This window comes from Saccostrea echinata, unplaced genomic scaffold, assembly GCF_033153115.1.
Source record: "Saccostrea echinata isolate AGI-Se365-2 ecotype Australia unplaced genomic scaffold, CSIRO_AGI_Sech_v1 ptg000033l, whole genome shotgun sequence".
Classification (NCBI taxonomy): Eukaryota; Metazoa; Mollusca; class Bivalvia; order Ostreida; family Ostreidae; genus Saccostrea; species Saccostrea echinata.
In genome coordinates, this window is record NW_026889782.1 from 10,257,556 (window position 1) to 10,278,239 (window position 20,684).

At 36.4% G+C, this 20,684-nt stretch overlaps 1 protein-coding gene across 1 annotated transcript; it reads left to right on the top strand.

The window, feature by feature from the left end:
* The first annotated feature begins 10,231 nt into the window (after positions 1-10,231).
* On the top strand, positions 10,232-11,290 carry LOC133198103 (uncharacterized protein K02A2.6-like). Its single transcript, XM_061334249.1, has 2 exons — positions 10,232-10,294; positions 10,409-11,290. Exons 1-2 carry the CDS (start codon positions 10,232-10,234, stop codon positions 11,288-11,290), a joined length of 945 nt encoding a protein of 314 aa, XP_061190233.1.
* Positions 11,291-20,684: the final 9,394 nt, after the last annotated feature.

Below are 20,684 nucleotides of genomic sequence, written 5' to 3' on the forward strand. Positions count from 1 at the left end.
CGCGGCGTACCTAAAGAACGACTAAAGTTATGAACTGGAGACTTATTAGAGATTATAGAACATGTCTTTATGATTACCAGAATCGCATTTTCGTGCGTCGTCAGTACTTCCGGTCGCTACCGGAAGCGAATTGAAAAAGTCGCATTTTTCAACTTTTTTGTTTTTCAATATATTTCGATGATACTAGTACGGTTAATGAGAGTCTTTTCAGAATGCATAATATATAATATGTTTGAAAATTGATTATAAATATTATAATTATTTTTAATATTTTTTAGACAAATATTATACACGCGATATCTCGAGAACTATTCAGTGGTTTTTCGTCAATCTTTAAAGGATAATGCGTTTTAAAAAGCCATTGTTACATTTGAAAGAATTTTGGAAAAATTCACTTCCGGTTTCATGCTACGGGCAATTTCCTGATTTTTAAATGGAATTTTGTCCGCGGCGTATCTAAAGAACGACTAAAGGTATGAACTGGAGACTTATTGGAGAGCATAGAACGTGACTTCTAGATTTGCGGAATTGCCTTTTTGTGCGTCGTCAATAGTTCCGGTTGCTACCCGAAGCGAATTAAAAAAGTCGATTATTTCAACTTTTTTGTCTCTCAATATTTTTTTTTTGATGATATTACTAGGGATAATAGAGACTCTTATAAAAATGGTCCAACTAGCATAATGGTTAGCGTGTTCAATCTAGCGGGCGACCTGAACTAAGTCCCCAAAATGTCTGGATTTTTTTGTACCATTTTTCAGCTGAAGTATAATACTGTATCTTTGAAATGATATCTGGTATAATTTTCTGTTCAAATTGCGCAATATATTTTTACAAACAATTTACGTTTTATAGTATTTAATGTATGAAGGAGTTAAAAGGAATGCACAACGTAATACATATAGTGTTATGAGTGAGAAATCAACTTCTCCAATAACGGAGATTTTAAAATGTAACTTTTTCCGTGAGTGTTTTCAAGAATGGCTAACGATATGAGCTGGATACTTGTAAGAGATAATAGAAATGGTTTCTAGATTGGCGAAGTGGCCTTTTTGTGCGTCGTCGTTACTTCCGGAAGCGAATTTAAAAGATCGATTTTTTCAACTTCAATATCTTTCTTTAATATTTGTAGGGTTAAGAGGGTCTCTTTTCAAAATACTAAATATATAATTTGTTTTCGAATTCATAAATCCAAACTGTAGATATTCGTCATTTTCACTTTGAAGCGAAAGTCCAAATGGCGCAATTGTTAGCGCGTTGGATTTTCACGCTGACGATCAGGGTTAAATCTCCAGAGTGTCTGATGTTTTAAAATCACTTTTTCAGCTTGAATTTACGATTTTATTTTAAAAATCGGACGGAAGACCTCTCATTGCTCGCAATGAGTTTCTAGTTATTTTTATTATCGTATGATAAACTCAAACCTTACAGATCGAATGTGCCTAAGAATGGACTAACAAAGTCATCAAAACACGAGAGTATTATGTGACACTTACATGTATAATAAAAAAACATTGCCGGTAAAAACGGGGGGAAGCATACCTTATTAGCATAAATCGTAAAAATTAACAAAGTTCGTATACGTCCAAACAGCTTTCACCACGAGGTTTCAGATGAAGCCAACACGTCATTCTACGATAAATAAACCAGTTCAAGGTATTGAACATGAAAAAAAATTGTTTCAAATAGCAAAATGAACACCATAATTCTCTAATGGACATATCAGTGAACTTTAACGAAAAAATGTCCACAAATCTGGTATCGTTAACTTTTTACAGTAATTTCAATATACAATTGATTTAAAGGAGGCTTATTACACCCACAGTTTATTTTAGATTTCATTACAGCACCACTTATTATGAATATTTCCATTATTCAAATGGAGCTTATGATACGATAAAGATTTTTAAAAAGATTTTTATTCTTTTTTTTCTGATTTTGGTTAAATGTTCTATTTCAAGTTTCTGGTTGATAGTATTGCAGAAATCGCAGTGTCAAGTGATGGATATCATCATCAGATATCTAAGCAATATAATAATACTTCATTAATGTGTTACATTAAAATCTACATCTAAATGAATGGTCTATATTCAACACGCAAGCAAAATTCTATTCCCCTGTGGTGAGCCCCCTTTTTCCATTATTTACATATTTAACCCCTTTTATGCCTCAAATCACTGGACCTTTAAAAGTAATGTTGAGTCCGTGCGGCAGTTGGACACGGCAGTCCTCCTAGAGAAGGACGTTCTGTTGACATTACTTTATGTGTGCTTAAAAAAAGCAGGCTTCATATTTTAGCGACTTTGGCGCAGACAACGATTCGCTAATTTATGAAGAGCGCTAATAAATCATTTACTAATACAATACACGGCATGGACATGTGTAGCGCTAACTCATGATAACGCCAATAACTCCATACCTAGTGATTGCGCTAAATTTTGAATACGCCAATTTATGTACACATTCAGTATATTGTGCATGGGAAATTAACAGGTCCTCATCCTGTGTGTGGTAGATGTCCCCGCACCAGGCACGGTCAAATCTAGAGTCTTTGGTCCAAAATGTATACCTTTTGCGTCTGTGTAGGCCTCCACGGCAGTAGGACAGGAGGAGATATTTCAATACCAGTCTGGAGAATAATTGTATCGTAATTGAGGACAACCGTCATCGCCAAGTTGAACACTGACAGGTACCCAAATCAATCCAGTTTATGTTCTACATTTTGGTTTATTAAATGTAAATGTTTTAAAATTTGAAAGAACATTTGTTGTAAATAACCAATTAAAAGGACAGTTTTGATCAACATCCTGTACGTTTGGTCATTAATATGACAAAATGGTGTCAGAAGTGGAATTTACAGAGGGATGGGTGGTCCAATCTATGACCCAACAATTGAAAAAAAAAAACAGTTTTGTTCCATTTTTTTCTTGTAAATTAGAGTTTGATGATTTTGGACATTTTTGTAATCTACATGTTCATTTTTTTGTTTGTTAAAATGGTTCTGTTGTGTGTTTAACTGTTTGCATATTTTGTAGAGGAATTTTCTGGTTCTGGATGTTTGAGACCTCAGAGAAGTTTTTTCTCAAAGCTGGCATTATCTCAGTAAGTTAGACCACTACAGTTGTCAAATTCTATGCCATGGCTGGCTATTTTATAGTAAGTTCAAAAGTAACTATCTATTAGGTCCTGTGTGATGCGAGGTTTCTGTCATTTAACTCATTTTCATATCAATATAAGAGAATGGATATTTTAAATCAATTAAAAGAAGATGGAGAGGCATTGAGGTTGAAAGATGAGGAGCTTACAACTTTCATTAGAGAACAACAAGCTATTCAGAGAGACGAGAGAAATGCGGGGAGAGAAAAAGAAAAGAAAAGGCTAGATTGTGATGCAGAGAAAGAGAAAGTGTCATTAGAGTTAGAGAAGGAGAGACATAGGTATGTGATTGAACAGATGGAAGTTGAGAAAGTGTATGAATCACAGGTAGTTAATACTAGCAAAGATAAGCAATCTGATCAAAGTCAAGGTCGAGTTACGCCTAAAGCTCCAAAACCTCCTGTATTTAATGAAGAACATTGGAGAGCTAGGGCTTTCGCATTTAACATGTGTATACCTTGTGACAAGACCTTTCCATGGATATAAGATTTTTTGACCTTTTGACCTTGACCTTTGGGTATGACCCACTCTAAAAAAATCTTTATCCTTGGACTTAACTTTTCAACAGTTAGCACTATAGGGCCTTTATATCTCACATGTGTATTCCTTGTGACAAGACTTTCCTTTTGATTCCAACAATTTTGACCTCAACCTTGAAGTTTGACCTACTTCTGAAAAACTTTAACCTTGGTCACAACTTTTGAACAGTTGGTGCTAGGGTTTTTGTTTTTAGCTCAGCTGAGCCAAAGGCTCAAGTGAGCTTTTCTGATCACATTTTGTCTGTATTCCGTCTGTCCGTCTGTCTGTCCGTCTGTCCGTCTGTAAATTTTTCACATTTTCGATTTCTTCTCCAGAACCACTGGGCCAATTTCGACCAAACTTGCCACAAAGTATCCTTGGGTAAAGGGGATTCAAGTTTGTTCAAATGAAGGGCCACGCCTTCTTCCAAGGGAGATAATTAAGAATTTGTGAAAAATTAATGGCATCATTAAAAAATCTTCTTCTCAAGAACCACTGTGTTTGAAAATATGAAACTTATGTGGAAGCATCCTCAGGTAGTGTAGATTCAAGTTTGTTCAAATCATGACCCCCGGGGGTTGGGTGGGGCTACAATGGGCGATCAAAGTTTTACATAGGAATGTATTGGAAAAATCATCTTCTCAAGAACAGCAAAGCCATGATTGGACATATTTACATGGTAGCATCCTCAGGTAGTGTAGATTCAAGTTTGTTCAAATCATGACCCCCGGGGGTCAGGTGGGGCCACAATGGGCGATCAAAGTTTTACATAGGAATATATAGGAAAAACCTTTAAAAATCTTCTTCTCACGAACGGCAAAGCCATCGCGGCTATGTTAAGGCTGTCCGATGGCTTAATATGCATTAGAAATACGCTATTATATTTTGAGCTAGATTTTGATTTCAATTTGTAATCTATGTATATATGTGCAGTAAATTTGTGAAGAGAATTTAATAACGTATTGAGAAAAAGCATATTTGTGATGTCACATGACTGTGTTGATCACGTGACGGACACTTACAAAATTTCCTAATTGTTGCACAAAAATCCCATCGGCACAAGTGAAAAACAAAATTATTGAGAACAGTTTGTAACATAAATCAATTAAACGTATTCTTGGGTATATATAAAGTGCTGGGGGCAAGTCTGAGTTTTACTTCTTAAGAAAATATTTTCACATAGAAAATCTTCAGTTTATCTTTATTAATCACTTGGGCCAGTCTAATATATGCATGATTTATAAATTCTAACTCTTTACGGACGTGTAAGGGGGAGCGTTCCATATTCATTTTTTTGTCTGATTACGTAAATAAGCAGAAAGAGAAAGGAATAACGAAACAATCACCATCATAACAGCACATAGAAAATTTAAACAACAATTCAGACAATTGATTCAAACACCAACGTCGAAATAAAATCTACATACCATGGGAAGGAATGTAAAAGTTATGACACTTTCCCCGTCATGACTGCTCAAGTTTGCAGTGACTTGACGTCATATTTCATTATGACGTCATATCTTGGTAGTTCAGTGAAGAAACAACGTCTGGTACACTGTGGTATTTATCGGACAGCCTTATCCTAGCCGCGATGATTGGTCATATTTACATGGTAGCATCCTCAGATAGTGTGCATTCAAATTTGTACAAATCATGACCCCCGGAGATAGGGTGGGACCACAATGGGCGATCAAAGTTTTACGTAGGAACACATAGTAAAAACCTTTAAAAAAACTATTTCTTAAGAACAGCAAGCCATGATTGGTCATATTTATATGGAAGCATTCTTAGATAGTGTACATTCAAGTTTGTTCAAACATGACCCCTGTTGGTCGGGTGGGGCCACAATAAGTGATCAAAGTTTTACATAGGAATACAAAGGTTAAATCTTTAAAAAAATTTTACTCAAGAACAGCAAAGCCATGATTGGTCATATTTAAATGGAAGCATCCTCAGATAATGTAGATTCCAGTTTGTTCAATTCATGACCCCCCCCCCTCCCCGAGCCCCTTTTATATTTAAACTTTTCAACCTTTCAAGACTGAACTGATTTCTGCTTTTTCCTAGCCATAGTGCTCAGGTGAGCGATGTGGCCACTGGGCCTCTTGTTTATATGTGTATTTCTTATGACAAGGCCTTCCCTTGGGCACCTTCGCGAAATGCTGCCATACGGGGACAAAAGTGTTTCACAAACACATCTTGTTTATATCTACTTTAGTTGCTATGAAAAAAAAGGAATATATTGGATCGATTTTGAAAGTGGGACATTATCAGGGAAAAATGACAGCTTTAAAATCTTTGACAAAACAGGAAAAGAGAATTTTCTTTACTTCAAATTTTCTTTTGAGGTGTAGGTTAGTTTAGGGGTGGGGGATTAAGGTCCATTAGTTGGGGACTACCTCATTGGTTTAAATTAAAATCAAAAATTTACGTAAAGAAAGAAAACTGTTTGGGGGAGGGTCCCCCCCCCCTTGCTTCGCAATCTCCTCCACGCCAAATTATATATTTCTAAATGTTATATCGAGTGAGTGGAAGTCAGTAGAAATAGAATAACTTTCCAAAACTTTATATCAGTTTGGAATATTCCGATCTATTTTTAGACCAATGTGAAGAAAATAAATCCTTATATTTACCTGGAAGGTCAGGTGCAGGCAAATATAACCAGTGTTTTTTTTCTACATCATCTTCGCTAGCTAAGGGTTTCCGATCCGAAATTTACTCTACAAGAGGAATGGAGTGGATCGTAAACCCTTGGCTAGCAAAGATGCTCCACCATTGGATCTCAGCCAATCAGAGAGACAGGAATTAATCAGTCATATAATAATAAATTTTGATCGGTATTGTAATTATTACATTTTATGAGAAATTTTAAGGTTTAGTATAGTCAAGAGGGCATCCTCATATCCATCATGGCTAATCAAGGGATTCTGATCTGCTTTTCTCCTCGAACCCTTGGCCGACGTTGCTCAAAAAGTGGTTTTTTTTTTCTCGAGTTTTGATTGGGGTTGGTTGATATCCTTCGACCAATCAGAAATTGTTTTTTTTTAAATGACGATAACTGTGTTTTCGGATACATCGACTCTTTAGTCTCAGGAATGAAAAGCAAGTAAACAATAATCTGTTAGATAACACGCCATTCTATAAATAAGTATTGCATCATTCATCTTAAATTGATGTGCAAATAATATAATTAAGAATCGAATTTCGCCAAAATTGCCTTTTGTCTGTAGTTTTGAGTTGACGATTTTTATTATTATCCCTGTGCATGTTTCACTTTTCTTCAAAGGTAAAGTGACTATTCAATGTTCTTGTTTATATTTGATTTATTAGTTCAAAAAAGTTCATTTATCCATCCATTTGCCAGAAACAGCATGTAGAAGCCTTGACTAAGGTGGAGTTTGCCTCATTGTGAATTGCCAATTCAAAGTTCAAAAGTTTAAACAAGGATATCATAAAAAGATAACCCTGTGATCAATCTTAACTGCTCTCAAAATAAACAAATCTTTACTTATTTTTTGACTACAAAACATGTAAAATTTTGCGCCACTCGGTTTGCTCTGTATATCATTATGTCAACATCGAATATGTTATCTGGACTGGGGAGTGGGGGTGGGGCTGCTGAGAGCAATGCTTTGATTTGAATTATATTTGGACATTTTCGTCGACAGACCTGTTTCCCCTCCACCTTACCTAATTTTTTCATTAAAGTATTGTTAAATTTTCGTATTTTATTGTATTACTTATATTAAGTCGACATGGGGTGGATCTACAAAGGAAATGGACAGTTTTAATCACATCACTAGGTTGCGTTTCTTTTGCGTACCATTATCCTAAATTTGATAACAAGTGCAAGAAGTTGATCTTTATGTCGCGGTTTTGAATCCCACTGTGGGGCGTGGGGACAGGTCCTTCGGATGAGGCCGTGTAATGATTATAAGTAAGAACCATAACTCTGTATTGTATGCTGTTTTGGATTATCACCCTTAATTAAAAAGAGTCTGAAGGCAGTGATGCGTTGTCCATGTAATGGGTCATAAAATCCTTAGTTAATCTTTAGTAATTCATTGAGCACGGTTACTACATTGGCGACGAGGATTTAGAACAGACTCTACAAATTAGAATGGCTCAGTTAGTTACGACTGATTTAGGAGGAATTCCTACATTTGATTGTGATGGAGAACCGACCACGGTAGGGGTGAGATGGCAAAAATGGCGCAGAGCTTTCGAGTTATTTGTAGTCGGTAAAAGGGTAGAAAATGCGGCACAAAAGAGAGCTTTGTTATTACATTGCGGAGGTATGAAGATGCAAGATATTTATTTCACATTTCCCGCGGCTCGCGAACCGGAGGGAGATGAGACGGTGTACGACATAGCTATAGAACAACTTGATAACTACTTCCGCCGTAGAGTAAACACACCATTCGAAAGGCATGGATTTCGTTTGATGGCACAGGAATCGACAGAGAGTTTAGATCAATTTGTGACTCGATTGAAACAGAAAGCGGAACATTGTAATTTTAATAATGCTGACGAACATATTCGGGATCAAGTCATCGAAAAATGTAAATCGTCTCACCTACGTAGGAAACTACTGGAGAGAGGGGGTGACTTGACACTCGAGCAAACGTTAACTATACGAAGGGCCTTTGAACAAAGTCAACAACAAGCAAGCGGAATCGAAGGAGGAAGGAATTCAGAAACTTTCGTGAATAAAGTAAGCACTCAGAAACACAAACAATACACAAGTATAATTTGTTATAAATGTGGCAAACGGGGACATATTAAATCTGATCCAACATGTCCAGCCCTGGGTCAAGAATGTCGTAAGTGTCACCAGCCAGATCACTTTGCTAAGTGTTGTAAATCTTTCACACCAAAGGCTCGCAAATATCCAGGACGAGGCAAACCCAAGCAACGCATTAGACTGGTGGACACAACAGAGCCAGAGGATTCGGAAGAAGCTAATGTATTTACACTGTCTATGGACAAGTTACAGGAAACTTTTCAAAACACTTACCGTTGGTGGACCAAATCACCCAACCGTTACTACGAATATTGGGGGAGTACAGGATATTTCGATGATTGTCGACTCTGGTGCTAGCTGTAATGTCATTGATCGACACCTATGGGAGGAGCTAAAGAGGAGGAAGGTCAGATGTACTTCACAGAGATCAGATAAGAAACTTTATCCGTACGGAAGTTCCAAACCTTTGGACACTATAGGATGTTTTATCGCAGATATTGCAGTGGGAAATTCATCAGTGAAAGCAGAATTCATTGTGATCCAAGGTAAAGGACAGGCCCTGTTAGGACATAAACAGCAACAGAACTTGGAATTCTGAGTGTGGCACATGCAAATTTCCTGTCGGAAGCCAACTTACTTAACAAGTATGAGAATTACTTTAATGGTGTGGGAAAGTTGAAGAACTTTAAGTTGATGTTACACATAGATGAGAACGTTACACCTGTGGCACAAGTCAGGAGGATTCCATTCGCTATGAGGGAGAAGGTCGAAGCCAAACTTAAAGAGTTACAGGATATGGATATCATTGAGCCAGTCGAGGGACCATCATCTTGGGTCAGCCCTATTGTTGTTACGCCGAAGCCGTCAGGAGATATTCGTCTATGCGTGGATATGAGGCAAGCTAATGAGGCCATAATTAGAGAGAGACATCCAATACCTACCATTGATGAGATTTTGCACGGCCTAAATGGGAGTTGTATTTTCAGCAAGTTGGACCTGAAGTGGGGTTTTCATCAATTAGAGCTAGCTGAAGAATCCCGTGATATCACCACTTTTGTTACTCACGTTGGACTGTTTCGGTACAAAAGACTTAGTTTTGGTGTCACTTCTGCACCTGAAATTTATCAGCACACCATCCAGCAGGCATTCCAAGGATGTGACGGAGTGAGAAGCATGTCGGACGACATCATTGTACATGCTAAAACAGTGGAAGAGCATGACAGCAGATTATTAGCTGTGATTGAGAAACTAGGCAGAAATGGATTGACATTTAATAAGGAAAAATGTCAACTTCATCGAAAAAAAAAAAAAATAGAATTTATGGGACACATCTTATCGGACGAAGGAATCGACCCAACCAAAGAGAAGGTGAAAGTTATAGTAGAAGCTAGACCGCCAACAAACGCATCAGAAGTCAGAAGTTTGCTTGGACTGGTTACGTATTGTGGAAAGTTCATTCCTAACCTAGCAACACTGTCAGAACCGTTGAAAATTTTGACAAAGAAAAATCAACCATTTACTTGGGGCTCTGAACAAGACCAAGCATTTAGAAAGCTGAAGACAAGTTTATCAAAAGCCAAGACATTAGGATATTTTGATCCAGGGAGAGCGCCGTATTATTTGCTTTGCAAGCAAAAGTTTGACAGATGTCGAGGGAAGATACTCACAGACCGAAAAAGAGGCATTAGCACTCGTATGGGCATGTGAACGCTTTTATATGTATTTATATGGTTGCAAATTTGATTTGCTGACAGACCATAAGCCTCTACAGTTCATCTACAGCAAGAAGTCAAATCCATGTGCGCGCATCCAACGATGGGTATTTATTCCTTCCAGTTCACAGTAAAGTACATTCCTGGACACAAGAATGTTGCTGATGTACTATCTCGACTGTGTATCTATAAGTCCGATACACCTTCACCAAGTCAAATATCTTAGGATTTCGTAAGATTCGTAGCTCTGCAAGCAGTACCCAGAACATTGACAATTCAGGATGTGGAGAAAGAGTCCGCTGGAGATCTTGAGTTACACAGAGTTAAAGAAGCTTTACAAACCGGAAATTGGACAGATTGTGAGGAAAGTTACATAGCTGTCAAAAATGAACTGTGCAGTATAGGAAAAGTGATCCTCAGAGGTACACGTATTGTGATTCCAACCAGTTTGAGAGAGAAAGTTTTAACCGCTGCTCATGAGGGACACCAAGGTATCACTAAAACAAAACAGCGACTGAGAGAGAAAGGGTGGTGGCCAAAGATTGATAGTGATGCCGAACGTGTTTGCAAGAAATGCTACGCATGTCAAGTAGTTGGAGGTCCGTCGTCACCTGAACCTTTACGCCGTAAAGTGCTTCCAGATTATCCATGGCAAGCTACAGCAATCGATCTAATGGGACTTTTTCCAACAGGAGAGTCAGTATTGGTGTATGTGGACTATTACAGCCGTTTCTTTGAAACTTATATTTTGAAGAACACAGGATCAACCAAGATCATTGAATGTTTGGAGGAAACTTTCGCTCGATATGGTATTCCTGACAGTCTGAGAAGTGACAACGGAGCACAATTTCGGTCTACAGAATTTGAGAAGTTTCTAGAGGAATACAACATCATCCATGAAACATCCACACCTTATTGGCCGCAAGCTAATGGAGAAGTGGAGCGACAGAATAAGACCTTATTAAAAGCTCTCAGAACAGCTCATGTTGAAGGGAAGGACTGGAAAAAGGAGTTGCCAAAATTCCTTTCAGCCTACAGAAGCACACCGCATACAGTAACTGTAGTTGCACCGAACAAACTTATTTTCCGATATCCAGTGAAGACAATGATTCCTAGCCTCCCGAGAGAGAAGAGGAAGACATCCGAGTTAAAGACTGGATGAAAAAGAAGAAAGAGAAGGAATATACAGACAAGAGTAGGAATGCAAAACACAGTCAATTACAAGTCGGAGACCAAGTGTTGGTTCAACAGCCAAAAGAAAACAAACTTTCACCTGCATTTGAAACAAAACCATATGAGGTCATTGAACGAACAGGAAATGAAGTTTTACTGAGAGCACCACATGGAGGTACATATCGCAGAAATGTAAAGCAAGTGAAAAATCTGGAGTTAGATGGTAGTGCCCAGCTTGATGATACAGATGATGTAACCGATGTTGATCTTCCACCAAGTGAGGTACCAGATGATGATGTGGACGACCTTAGGATCCATGATGTGGACGACTCTAATGTTGCGACAGACCGTCGAGACTCTCTGCATACAAGACCAGTTCGGGAACGCAGGCTACCAACTCGGTTCAAAGACTTTGTTTTGACATAATGTTTAATTTTTATGGACTGTGCTAAAGAAAAATTGTAAAAATTTCGAACGTAACGCATTTCATTGATTTTTATTGTGACCATGAACTTTAAAGAAAACGTCATTTTCAGTATTGAAATTTTATTCAAACATAAATTTAGTTGATGTGAAAATTTAAGAAAAGGAGGAATGTAATGATTATAAGTAAGAACCATAACTCTGTATTGTATGCTGTTTTGGATTATCACCCTTGATGAAATAAAGTCTGAAGGCAGTGATGCATTGTCCATGTAATGGGTCATAAAATCCTTAGTTAATCTTTAGTAATCCAGTGAGCAAGGTTACTACAGGCCGTATAAGCTGCGCTCTCGTGTCTCATAAGTACTGGCACGAAAAAGATCCCTCACTGCTCAATGGTACTCAGTGCCAGCATAAGTTAAAATTTGCAGCTCTCCACCGTCAATTGTATGCGTCGCCATAGAAGTGAAATATTCTCGAGAGGGACGTAAAACAAAACAAAAAAAACAAGAAAACAAAACAAAACAAAACAAAATCAAGGAAAAAAAAAAACAAAACAAAAATAAACAAACAAACAAACATCTTGCACACTTTCTTTCCTCGCTGACAACAGTATTCATCTTAAGGCCCTTTCACAATTGGCGCACGAGCACTTTACACCACTTTGCGATCGGAATGTTTCAGCTTCGCACGAGCTCTCGCATACGTTGCACGATGTCTTGCATTCGTTACATGCATTTTAGTGGTCGCATCAAGTCTCCTCAAAATAGTGGACATGCACACTATTCAGACGCAACCAAATGCGATCCAAATTATCGCAACGCAACGCACGAACAGTAGTACGAACGTCTTACAACGTTTTGTGTACTCGCAAGAGTGATGCACGATTTTTAAAGGTCGTAAGACGAATCGCAGCTGTCTATGCGTGTGTTTTGCGAATATGAGACTGTTGCTCAACGTGTCTCATGTAATCTTGCAACGTTTTACTATCCTTGCATAATTTATCAGCCTCAATTTGTCATGTTTTGCCACTAGTATATATAAACTGTATAAGCATCTTCTCTAGCATTCAACTATATCAACTGAAGAGCTTCGGAAATGGCCGGTTTATATACCCCTTCCGACTCGCACGAGCATTCGTACCATGGAACGCATGAGCGCACGAGCGCCGCACGTTCAATCGCATTGGCGCACGTTCAATCGTCCAATTACCTGATCATTCGCGCGATCCGATCGCAGTATCTTACAACAATCGCTTTTATTGTACAACAGTCGCATATAGACGCAAGATATATCGCAAGATTTAACGCACAACGGTCGCTTTAGATCGTGCGAATTTCGTACGAATACTTTTTCATATGCGATTATTTTCGCAACACTTTACGATCCAAATTAGAAATTTTCTGTCGCACGAATATTTTGTCGCTTCTGCTCGTGCGCCAATTGTGAAAGGGCCTTTAGTTGAAAAACTCTTAGAAGCACATGAACCTGTCATATTAGTTGGGGGCTGGCATTTCTTAAACATGTCTGAGGTTGAAAAGTTCGTTCGATGTAACATTATATGATGACATCATCTTGGAAACATTACACCACCAATCGGGAATGGTTCCACCATACGTCATCATGAGCATGCTCCATGTGACCGTGATCTTTGTTCCAAACAGGATGAGAATCAAAATTCATTGAAACTTTCCAAATCCACCACACTCTTTGACTATATTCTCAAGAAGGTCGCTGATGGCGTCCATTTTAAACCAAATTCTTTTTTAAAAATCATTTTTCAGGTAAAGATCTTTCAATAATTCTAACATCTATTGTAAAATATAATTCTTTACTACACCTGGGGGTTGGAATGTAACAACTTTTTAATTTTTCTTTAAAACAACTAATTAAATCTCGGATTTATAGCTATTGAAAGAAATCTAGTCATGTGCATTATTTTTTAATACAAGAATCATTATCTATTTCATTGTCTTCAAAACATGATTCTATAGATCTATGTACGAGATCTCAAGTGCTAGTATTAAGTATATTTGGTAGAGGTTTTTGTGGAAATATGCATGAGATACACATGTCTACAAAGGTTCCGGTAACGAGGTCGTATTGACTTGACAAATAATATTCTTTCATCTAGGATTGAGTTTAAGAACAAAGTGTAAATGTTAAACTGGATATGGGTAAACATTGCTAACACTACTATATTTCCATTTTTTTTTTGCATATACATGTGTCACTTGCTTCTTGTGTCGCCTGTACAGCAGAATGATATTTAAATATCACTATACCCGGCATCTGTATGTTCGTCAATCTGTCCGTCTGTCCCAGCTTGAAAACTGTAAAAGATATCAATTTGATATTTTGCACATACATTGCTTGACACTTTGACTTTTGCAACCTACAGTACCATAGTTACCGACCTCATGATCCCTGAAAGCTAAAAATAATTTAAGCATGAATTTAATGAAAAAAAAAAAAAAAAAAAAAAAAACTGTTACGTAGATTCCATTATCGCAGCCCGGAGAACCAGGCTGCTCTATACATATAAGTTTGTTTTGGTGTATGGGATTGAGGTGGGAAAAGTTATTCAGAATTAAAGATTAACTATACAATAAAAAGATTATATATTAATCGAAGCGGTTTGATGATCAAGACTAATTTCCATCGTTTACTTCATTTATTTCCCGGGCGACAGTTGAGGGCAACATCAATGTTTTCTTGTTCATGTTAGCCTTGAGAATTGGGAAATCATACATATACCTCTATTTGATTGTTACATTTTATTTGATGCAAGTAAATGCTATCATGTGTCCGTCTTACTATCCGAGAATTTTTTTCCTTTGCCGGCAAATGCCCGAGCTGATTTGCTAGTAGCAAATAAATAGCTGACCATACACCCTTTCATTTATTATAATCTCTATTGATGTTATTAAGCAGGCAAGGATCCATTTCCTGGAAGACTCCAGCATTCAAAAGTTTGTTTTCCTCACCAAGTTTATTATATTATCAGTGGGGGAAACCGTCTATTTTTTTTATGTCACAGACAAATATGACTCCAACAAAACAACAAAATATTGTAAGGCTTTTAAGACAAAATCTAAATTTAAAAAAAAATCTTGTGACTCTTTCAAAAGTATTCCTGATTCTTTAGTGTCTTTGAGCTGAGGGGTAGGGACACGAGAGGAGACAAAATAATATGCATTTTTTCGTAAACAATAGTTCGTTCATATTTTTGAAATTCTTCATTGCATGTCATTTAATTATTTTAAATAATGCATGAACTTAAACACTCATAATATTTGCAAAATTATGTTTAAAAACACATAGAATCTTATCTTTGTGTATGATATCAACAGCTTAAAAACTTACGACTTTTCAACTTTATACACAACGATAAATTAAAGTCCAGGCTTTTTGATATCATTGACAGCTGCTTTTTCAATAAAAATGGAACTCGTAAATATACTTACCTTGTCAATGGTCATTTGCAAAATTATTTTGTTAAAAAAACATTCTGATTGTACACACAAGTACTCTGAAGTTGACATTAAAAAGATGCTTGAGTTTCTGATTGACAATATCTAATATCTATGTGGTTTTTGGAGACCAGGTCTTCCAACAATCTATTGGAATTGTTATGGGTACCAATTGCGCCCCGTTATTAGCAGACCTTTTTTGTATTCATATGAAGCAGAATTTGTCCAAAATCTTGTACGTGAAAAGAAGAAAACACTTGCCGTGGCGTTCAACTCGACATTTAGATGTATCGACGATGTATTGTCAATTAACAATGGCTATTTTCATTCTTATGTCGATACGATATATCCTGGTGAACTTGAGATAAAAGATACCACAGAGTCTGACACATCTGTTTCATATTTGGATATTTTACTTGAAAAAGACGTTAATGGTAATCTAACAACCAAGCTTTATGATAAACGTGATGACTTTAACTTTCCAATCGTCAACTTCCCTTACTTATGCAGCAATATACCTTCATCACCTGCATACGGGGTATATATCTCTCAGTTGATTCGATACGCAAGAGCATGCTCTACTTATGTACAATTTCTAAAACGAGGTAAATTATTGACAAATAAGTTGATGAAACAAGAATATCAGCTGTCTCGTTTAAAGTCATCATTTCGTAAGTTCTATGGTCGATACAATGACCTTGTCAGCAAATACAATTTATCATTGAGTCAAATGCTGACTGACGTTTTTCATACTGGTTGTTAGGCCATTATTTACACACTGAATTGTCGACGGATTTTTCCGTTATTTCCCGATCATGACAAGGAGCACACGGCGGGTGTGACCGGTCGGCAGGGGATGCTAACTCCTCCATGGCACCTGATCCCACCTCTGATGTTTGGAGGTCCGTGTTTGCTCTGCTCCTATTTTGTATTGTATAATGGACTTTTGAGCTTGAATACTGTTGGTTATCTCCATATATTTCATTGCAAGAAAAAAAAAATTGTGACAAAAATGAAAAAAATATAAATTTAGTCCGAATATCCGAACAAAAATTTATTTTTGTTCTTGCATATTTTCTAAAATAATTTAATATTACTTTTTTAATTTGATATTGAGTTTTAACTTGGTTATTTTGTTTATTTAGAACATTTTTTATTAAACATATTGTACTTTATAGCATTCAGTTTCTCTCGTCCAAAACCCTGAGTAAACTTCATCTTTAAATACCAAGACGGTAAACAATGATTTCATTTTTTTTCTTTTTAAAATTTGAATAAGATATATAAAATAAGGATGTATCTATGTACCTACTGATTTTTATCTGGTTAATTTTAAATGTTAGGGTTCTTACAGTATTTCTCCAGAAAAAAAAAAAGAAATTCAAAGACATTTACTTGCATATATAAACTATCGAGAATCACTCTTTTACGTATATATTTGGAAATGCATGCATACAAAAGTGCGTTGAGTTTACCAGTGCTTTAGTCTAATTGACCATAAAAATGCTTTAATTTAACCAGATGTCTCTGATGAGACTGTAGCTCTACTGGTCTGTACGTATAACAAAGTAGCACTTGGAGGATTTGCAACATGCATTAATAAATAGGAATCATGTATCTTAATGTAGTCTACTTCTGTGCCAAGTTATATTGAAATCAAACGAAAACTGTAGGAGGAGAAGTGTTTTAAGGAATTTCACAGAAATTTCTATTTTTAGTAACCATGGTAACACTGTTCATCGAAATCAAAAAACGATGCACTAAATTATGTATGAACGTGAAATTCACTTGTGTGCCAAGTTATATTAAAATCAGACCAAAACTGTAGGAGGAGTAGCGTTTTAAAGGAATTTCACAGCAATTTCTATTTTTAGTAACCATGGAACACTGTTCATCGAAATCAGAAACCGATGCACTAAATTACCGGTATGTATCTTAGTGTAGTCTACTTGTGTGCCAAGTTATATTGTAATCAGATCAAAACTGTAGGAAGAGTAGCGTTTTAAAGGAATTTCACAGAAATTTCTATTTTTAGTAACCATGGCAACACCGTTCATCGAAATCAAAAACCGATGCACTAAATTATGTATCTTAGTGTAGTCTACTTGTGTGCCAAGTTATATTGAAATCAGACCAAAACTGTAGGAGGAGTAGCATTTTGAAAAATTGTTAACAGAAAGACGGACAGACAGACAGATGGACGGACGGACGGACGACGGACACCTTACTATCGCATAAGCTCTTCTGGTCTCTGACCAGTAGAGCTAAAAATCAGAAATTGTGCCATTCACTCTATATTTCTGTTTCTTTCTTAGATTTAATAGCAGATCACTCTAAATGCATTAAAAAAATAGCTACTTAATGTTTTTCATTGTGCAAAGTTTCGAAAAAAGCATGTGAAATTATGAAAGATCTTTCAACAATAAAAGACAGATGTCATTAAAGTTATGTAGAAAATATAGATTTAAAATCAAAATAATAACAAGGGCACAACAAGGCAGATCATACCCTCGCAAAGAGCATAATCTATAAATCAAGGCAGCATTCCGATGCAATTTACATCACTTCCGTTTTGTACAGCACTAACTCACAAACGAACACACACAACTGCGTAACTATAGTCCCTCCAACTCCGTAGCAAGGGGATAATAATAATAAACCATCCATAACTTCATTCTGATATATAATTCGTTGCAGTATTTTCATTTATGGTATTTTGCACAGACGCATGTAAAACATGTGTAAATATATACTCGTTGAAGTTGCGATGAATAGCATACTGTAGATTCCTAAATATACGCGAGGAATAAATTATCGCGTAATTACGCGAGAAACACCGCTCGCGAAATAAAATTACTCGCTTTTATTTTTATGGTGCTTTAATGTATGTAAAATCTCTAGATAAATCAACCATTCGCGAATTATTATTCTCGCGATTTGACGCCCTTGGGTCATTTCGCGATAATAAGTATTCGCGTAAAATAAGAAATCTACAGTACTAAAGATAAATACATTTATAAATGTAATTGACTGTGATATGTAGCTTACTTACACCAACGTGTCTTTAAGAGAAGAAAAAAAAAAGATTTCAAAGGGATATCTATGGCCATTTTAGACTGTTTAGATCTCCTGCAAAGAAGAGCTCTGCGTATAGATTACAGAAAACCTTTAATATCCTAGTTTAGACATGCCTTTTTTTCCCTTCATTATTTATTAATAGTGTTTTCATATGAAAAGTCGCAATTTAAAATTCACGTGTATTTAATGAATATTTTGTTAACCACACAACCCTTCGTAAGGACAAAAAAATGTTGCTGCGCAATTTTTCTTTTTTTAAAAAAAAACCTTTAAAAAGGAAAAGATAGGAAAATTATCAAATATCCTTAAGTTCTTTATTTTTTTTTAATCAAAAAAGGCTAACTTATTTACAAATGTTCCTGTCTCTTAATCAGCAATCCCTAAAATGATATAAGTTAGATGCTTTCTGATTCTATAATCAAGGCAATATCTTCTCCTTTTTTACTTAAGGCTATCAGGAATATCTTCCACTATAGATACTCAAACATTCTGATTTTGAAATTTACATAATTTATTTTACCTTCTTATATCTCAGTATTTTTTTATGTTGAGGTAATCCTTTATGTAAATAATCCGGTCATTAGAAATCAGACCAGAGACAGACACTGACCTGAATATTTGAATCTGCAAGCATGTGTTTTGCGTTATATAACTGGCACGTGTTGGCTTCAATGGAATTTAGTCATGCTCAAAAGTTCATTGAAACAATACAAATCAAGAGCAGAGTAAAGAAGGACCTCTAAAAACATCAGGGGTGGGGTCAGGTGCCATGGACGAGTAAGCATCCCCTGTCGATCGCTGTTTCCCACCGTGTGCTCTATGTCGTGATCAGGTTAACGATCACATCCATAGAATATTCAATGTGAAAATATTGGAACAATTTGTATGAAAAATATCAGTCAACATACACTTCTTTAAACAGCGCTAGAGATGATTTATACTGAATTTGAAATAAAGAGGTAATTAAATTCTTGCAATTCTTGTAATAACATATTTAATGTAACAACATATTTAATGGACTCATACTTCACACAATTTAAACCCATTAAGTTGCCCGCGTGGCGTAGAGGTACATGCAGGGCGTCTGCTCTAAAATCGCGGAGTAAGAAGTTGATCATTACGTCGTTGGTTCGAATCTCGCTGTGAGACCTGACGACCGGTCCTTCGGTTAAACCTAGTTCCCGTGTCGCAGTAGATGCTAGCACGAAAAATATCTCTCAGTGCTTAATGGCTCTGCGTGCCGAATATGTGTCAGAGTTCGCAGCTTTCCACCGGCAAGTGGTGGTGTCTTCATATGATTGAAAAATTCTCGAGCAGGACCTTAAACAACAAACAACCAAACAAACATATTAATGAAACAACGTTTGCTAAATACTTCAATAGAGAAAGTACACGGTTTTATAATTTGCCGTTTATTAATCCTTCTGAAAATATATTAACAAAGTTGTAATATTGGAAGCTAAACCAAGGATATAATAACCAATTATTTTTTTCAGTAAGTGTCCTTTTCACACCCAATTATAAATTTTAATAAACAACTTATGAACTTTTGAAAAAATAAATTAAAACTAATTGGATTCACAATCCTATATAAGTGAATTGAAACGCCCGATATCTCAAGATAATTAGAAAAAAAGAACAGTCTACAGAAAGCTTCTTGTTTTGATACCTTGACATATCTCAGAATATATCTCATTTGAGATGCTGGATATTATCACATGGCTCATAGGTTTACAATTTGCAATTCTGATGAATGGTGCAATTACTGATCAAACACAAGACGATGTTAATATCAAAGTGGACTTTGATTTTAATGCGACCCATGCAATCGTTCAAAGTATTCTTCTCTGTGGAACTAATATCATATGCGATAAGTCGATCCTGACTTCACTAGGGATTCCAAATGACCCAATGCCTTCAACGAAATGTCCGTCATGTTCCTGCGATGAAAGCTACTGTTCTTATTTATACACTTATTGGCAATGCTGTCCTGATATATTCTTTCGACATGGACTTGTGGAATGCATTAATACACACGTTTTGCCTTACAGAAAAGCAGAGCCAGAGTTATTGATTTCATACTGTCCTGATGGCACTAACGTAAATTTATCCAGAAACTGCACAAAGGAACGAGGGGGAATTGATCTTTTTCATCTCCCACCTGTTGCTGCATCAACAGGCTGGGTATCCTACAGGAACAAATTTTGCGCCTTCTGTCACAATAAGACAAATTACACCGAATGGCAATTACTATTTAAATGTCCATCTTCCACAGATTTCAACTACCTTTCATCTTACGAAGAAGTAATTGCATTTGCAAAGTCAAAATCCTGTGGCATTCATTTTCAGTACCGAGGCGAAATGAGAAGGAAAACTTGTTCTATAAGTTACTCGACTAAAATTGCTACC

Excerpts from the sequence above, each read along its gene's own strand:
- LOC133198103 (XM_061334249.1), top strand. The coding sequence starts at position 10,232 with ATGGGTATTTATTCCTTCCAGTTCACAGTAAAGTACATTCCTGGACAC. Across the intron at positions 10,295-10,408 it reads GACACAAGAATGTTGCTGAT|GATGTGGAGAAAGAGTCCGC; the intron begins GTACTATCTCGA and ends TTGACAATTCAG.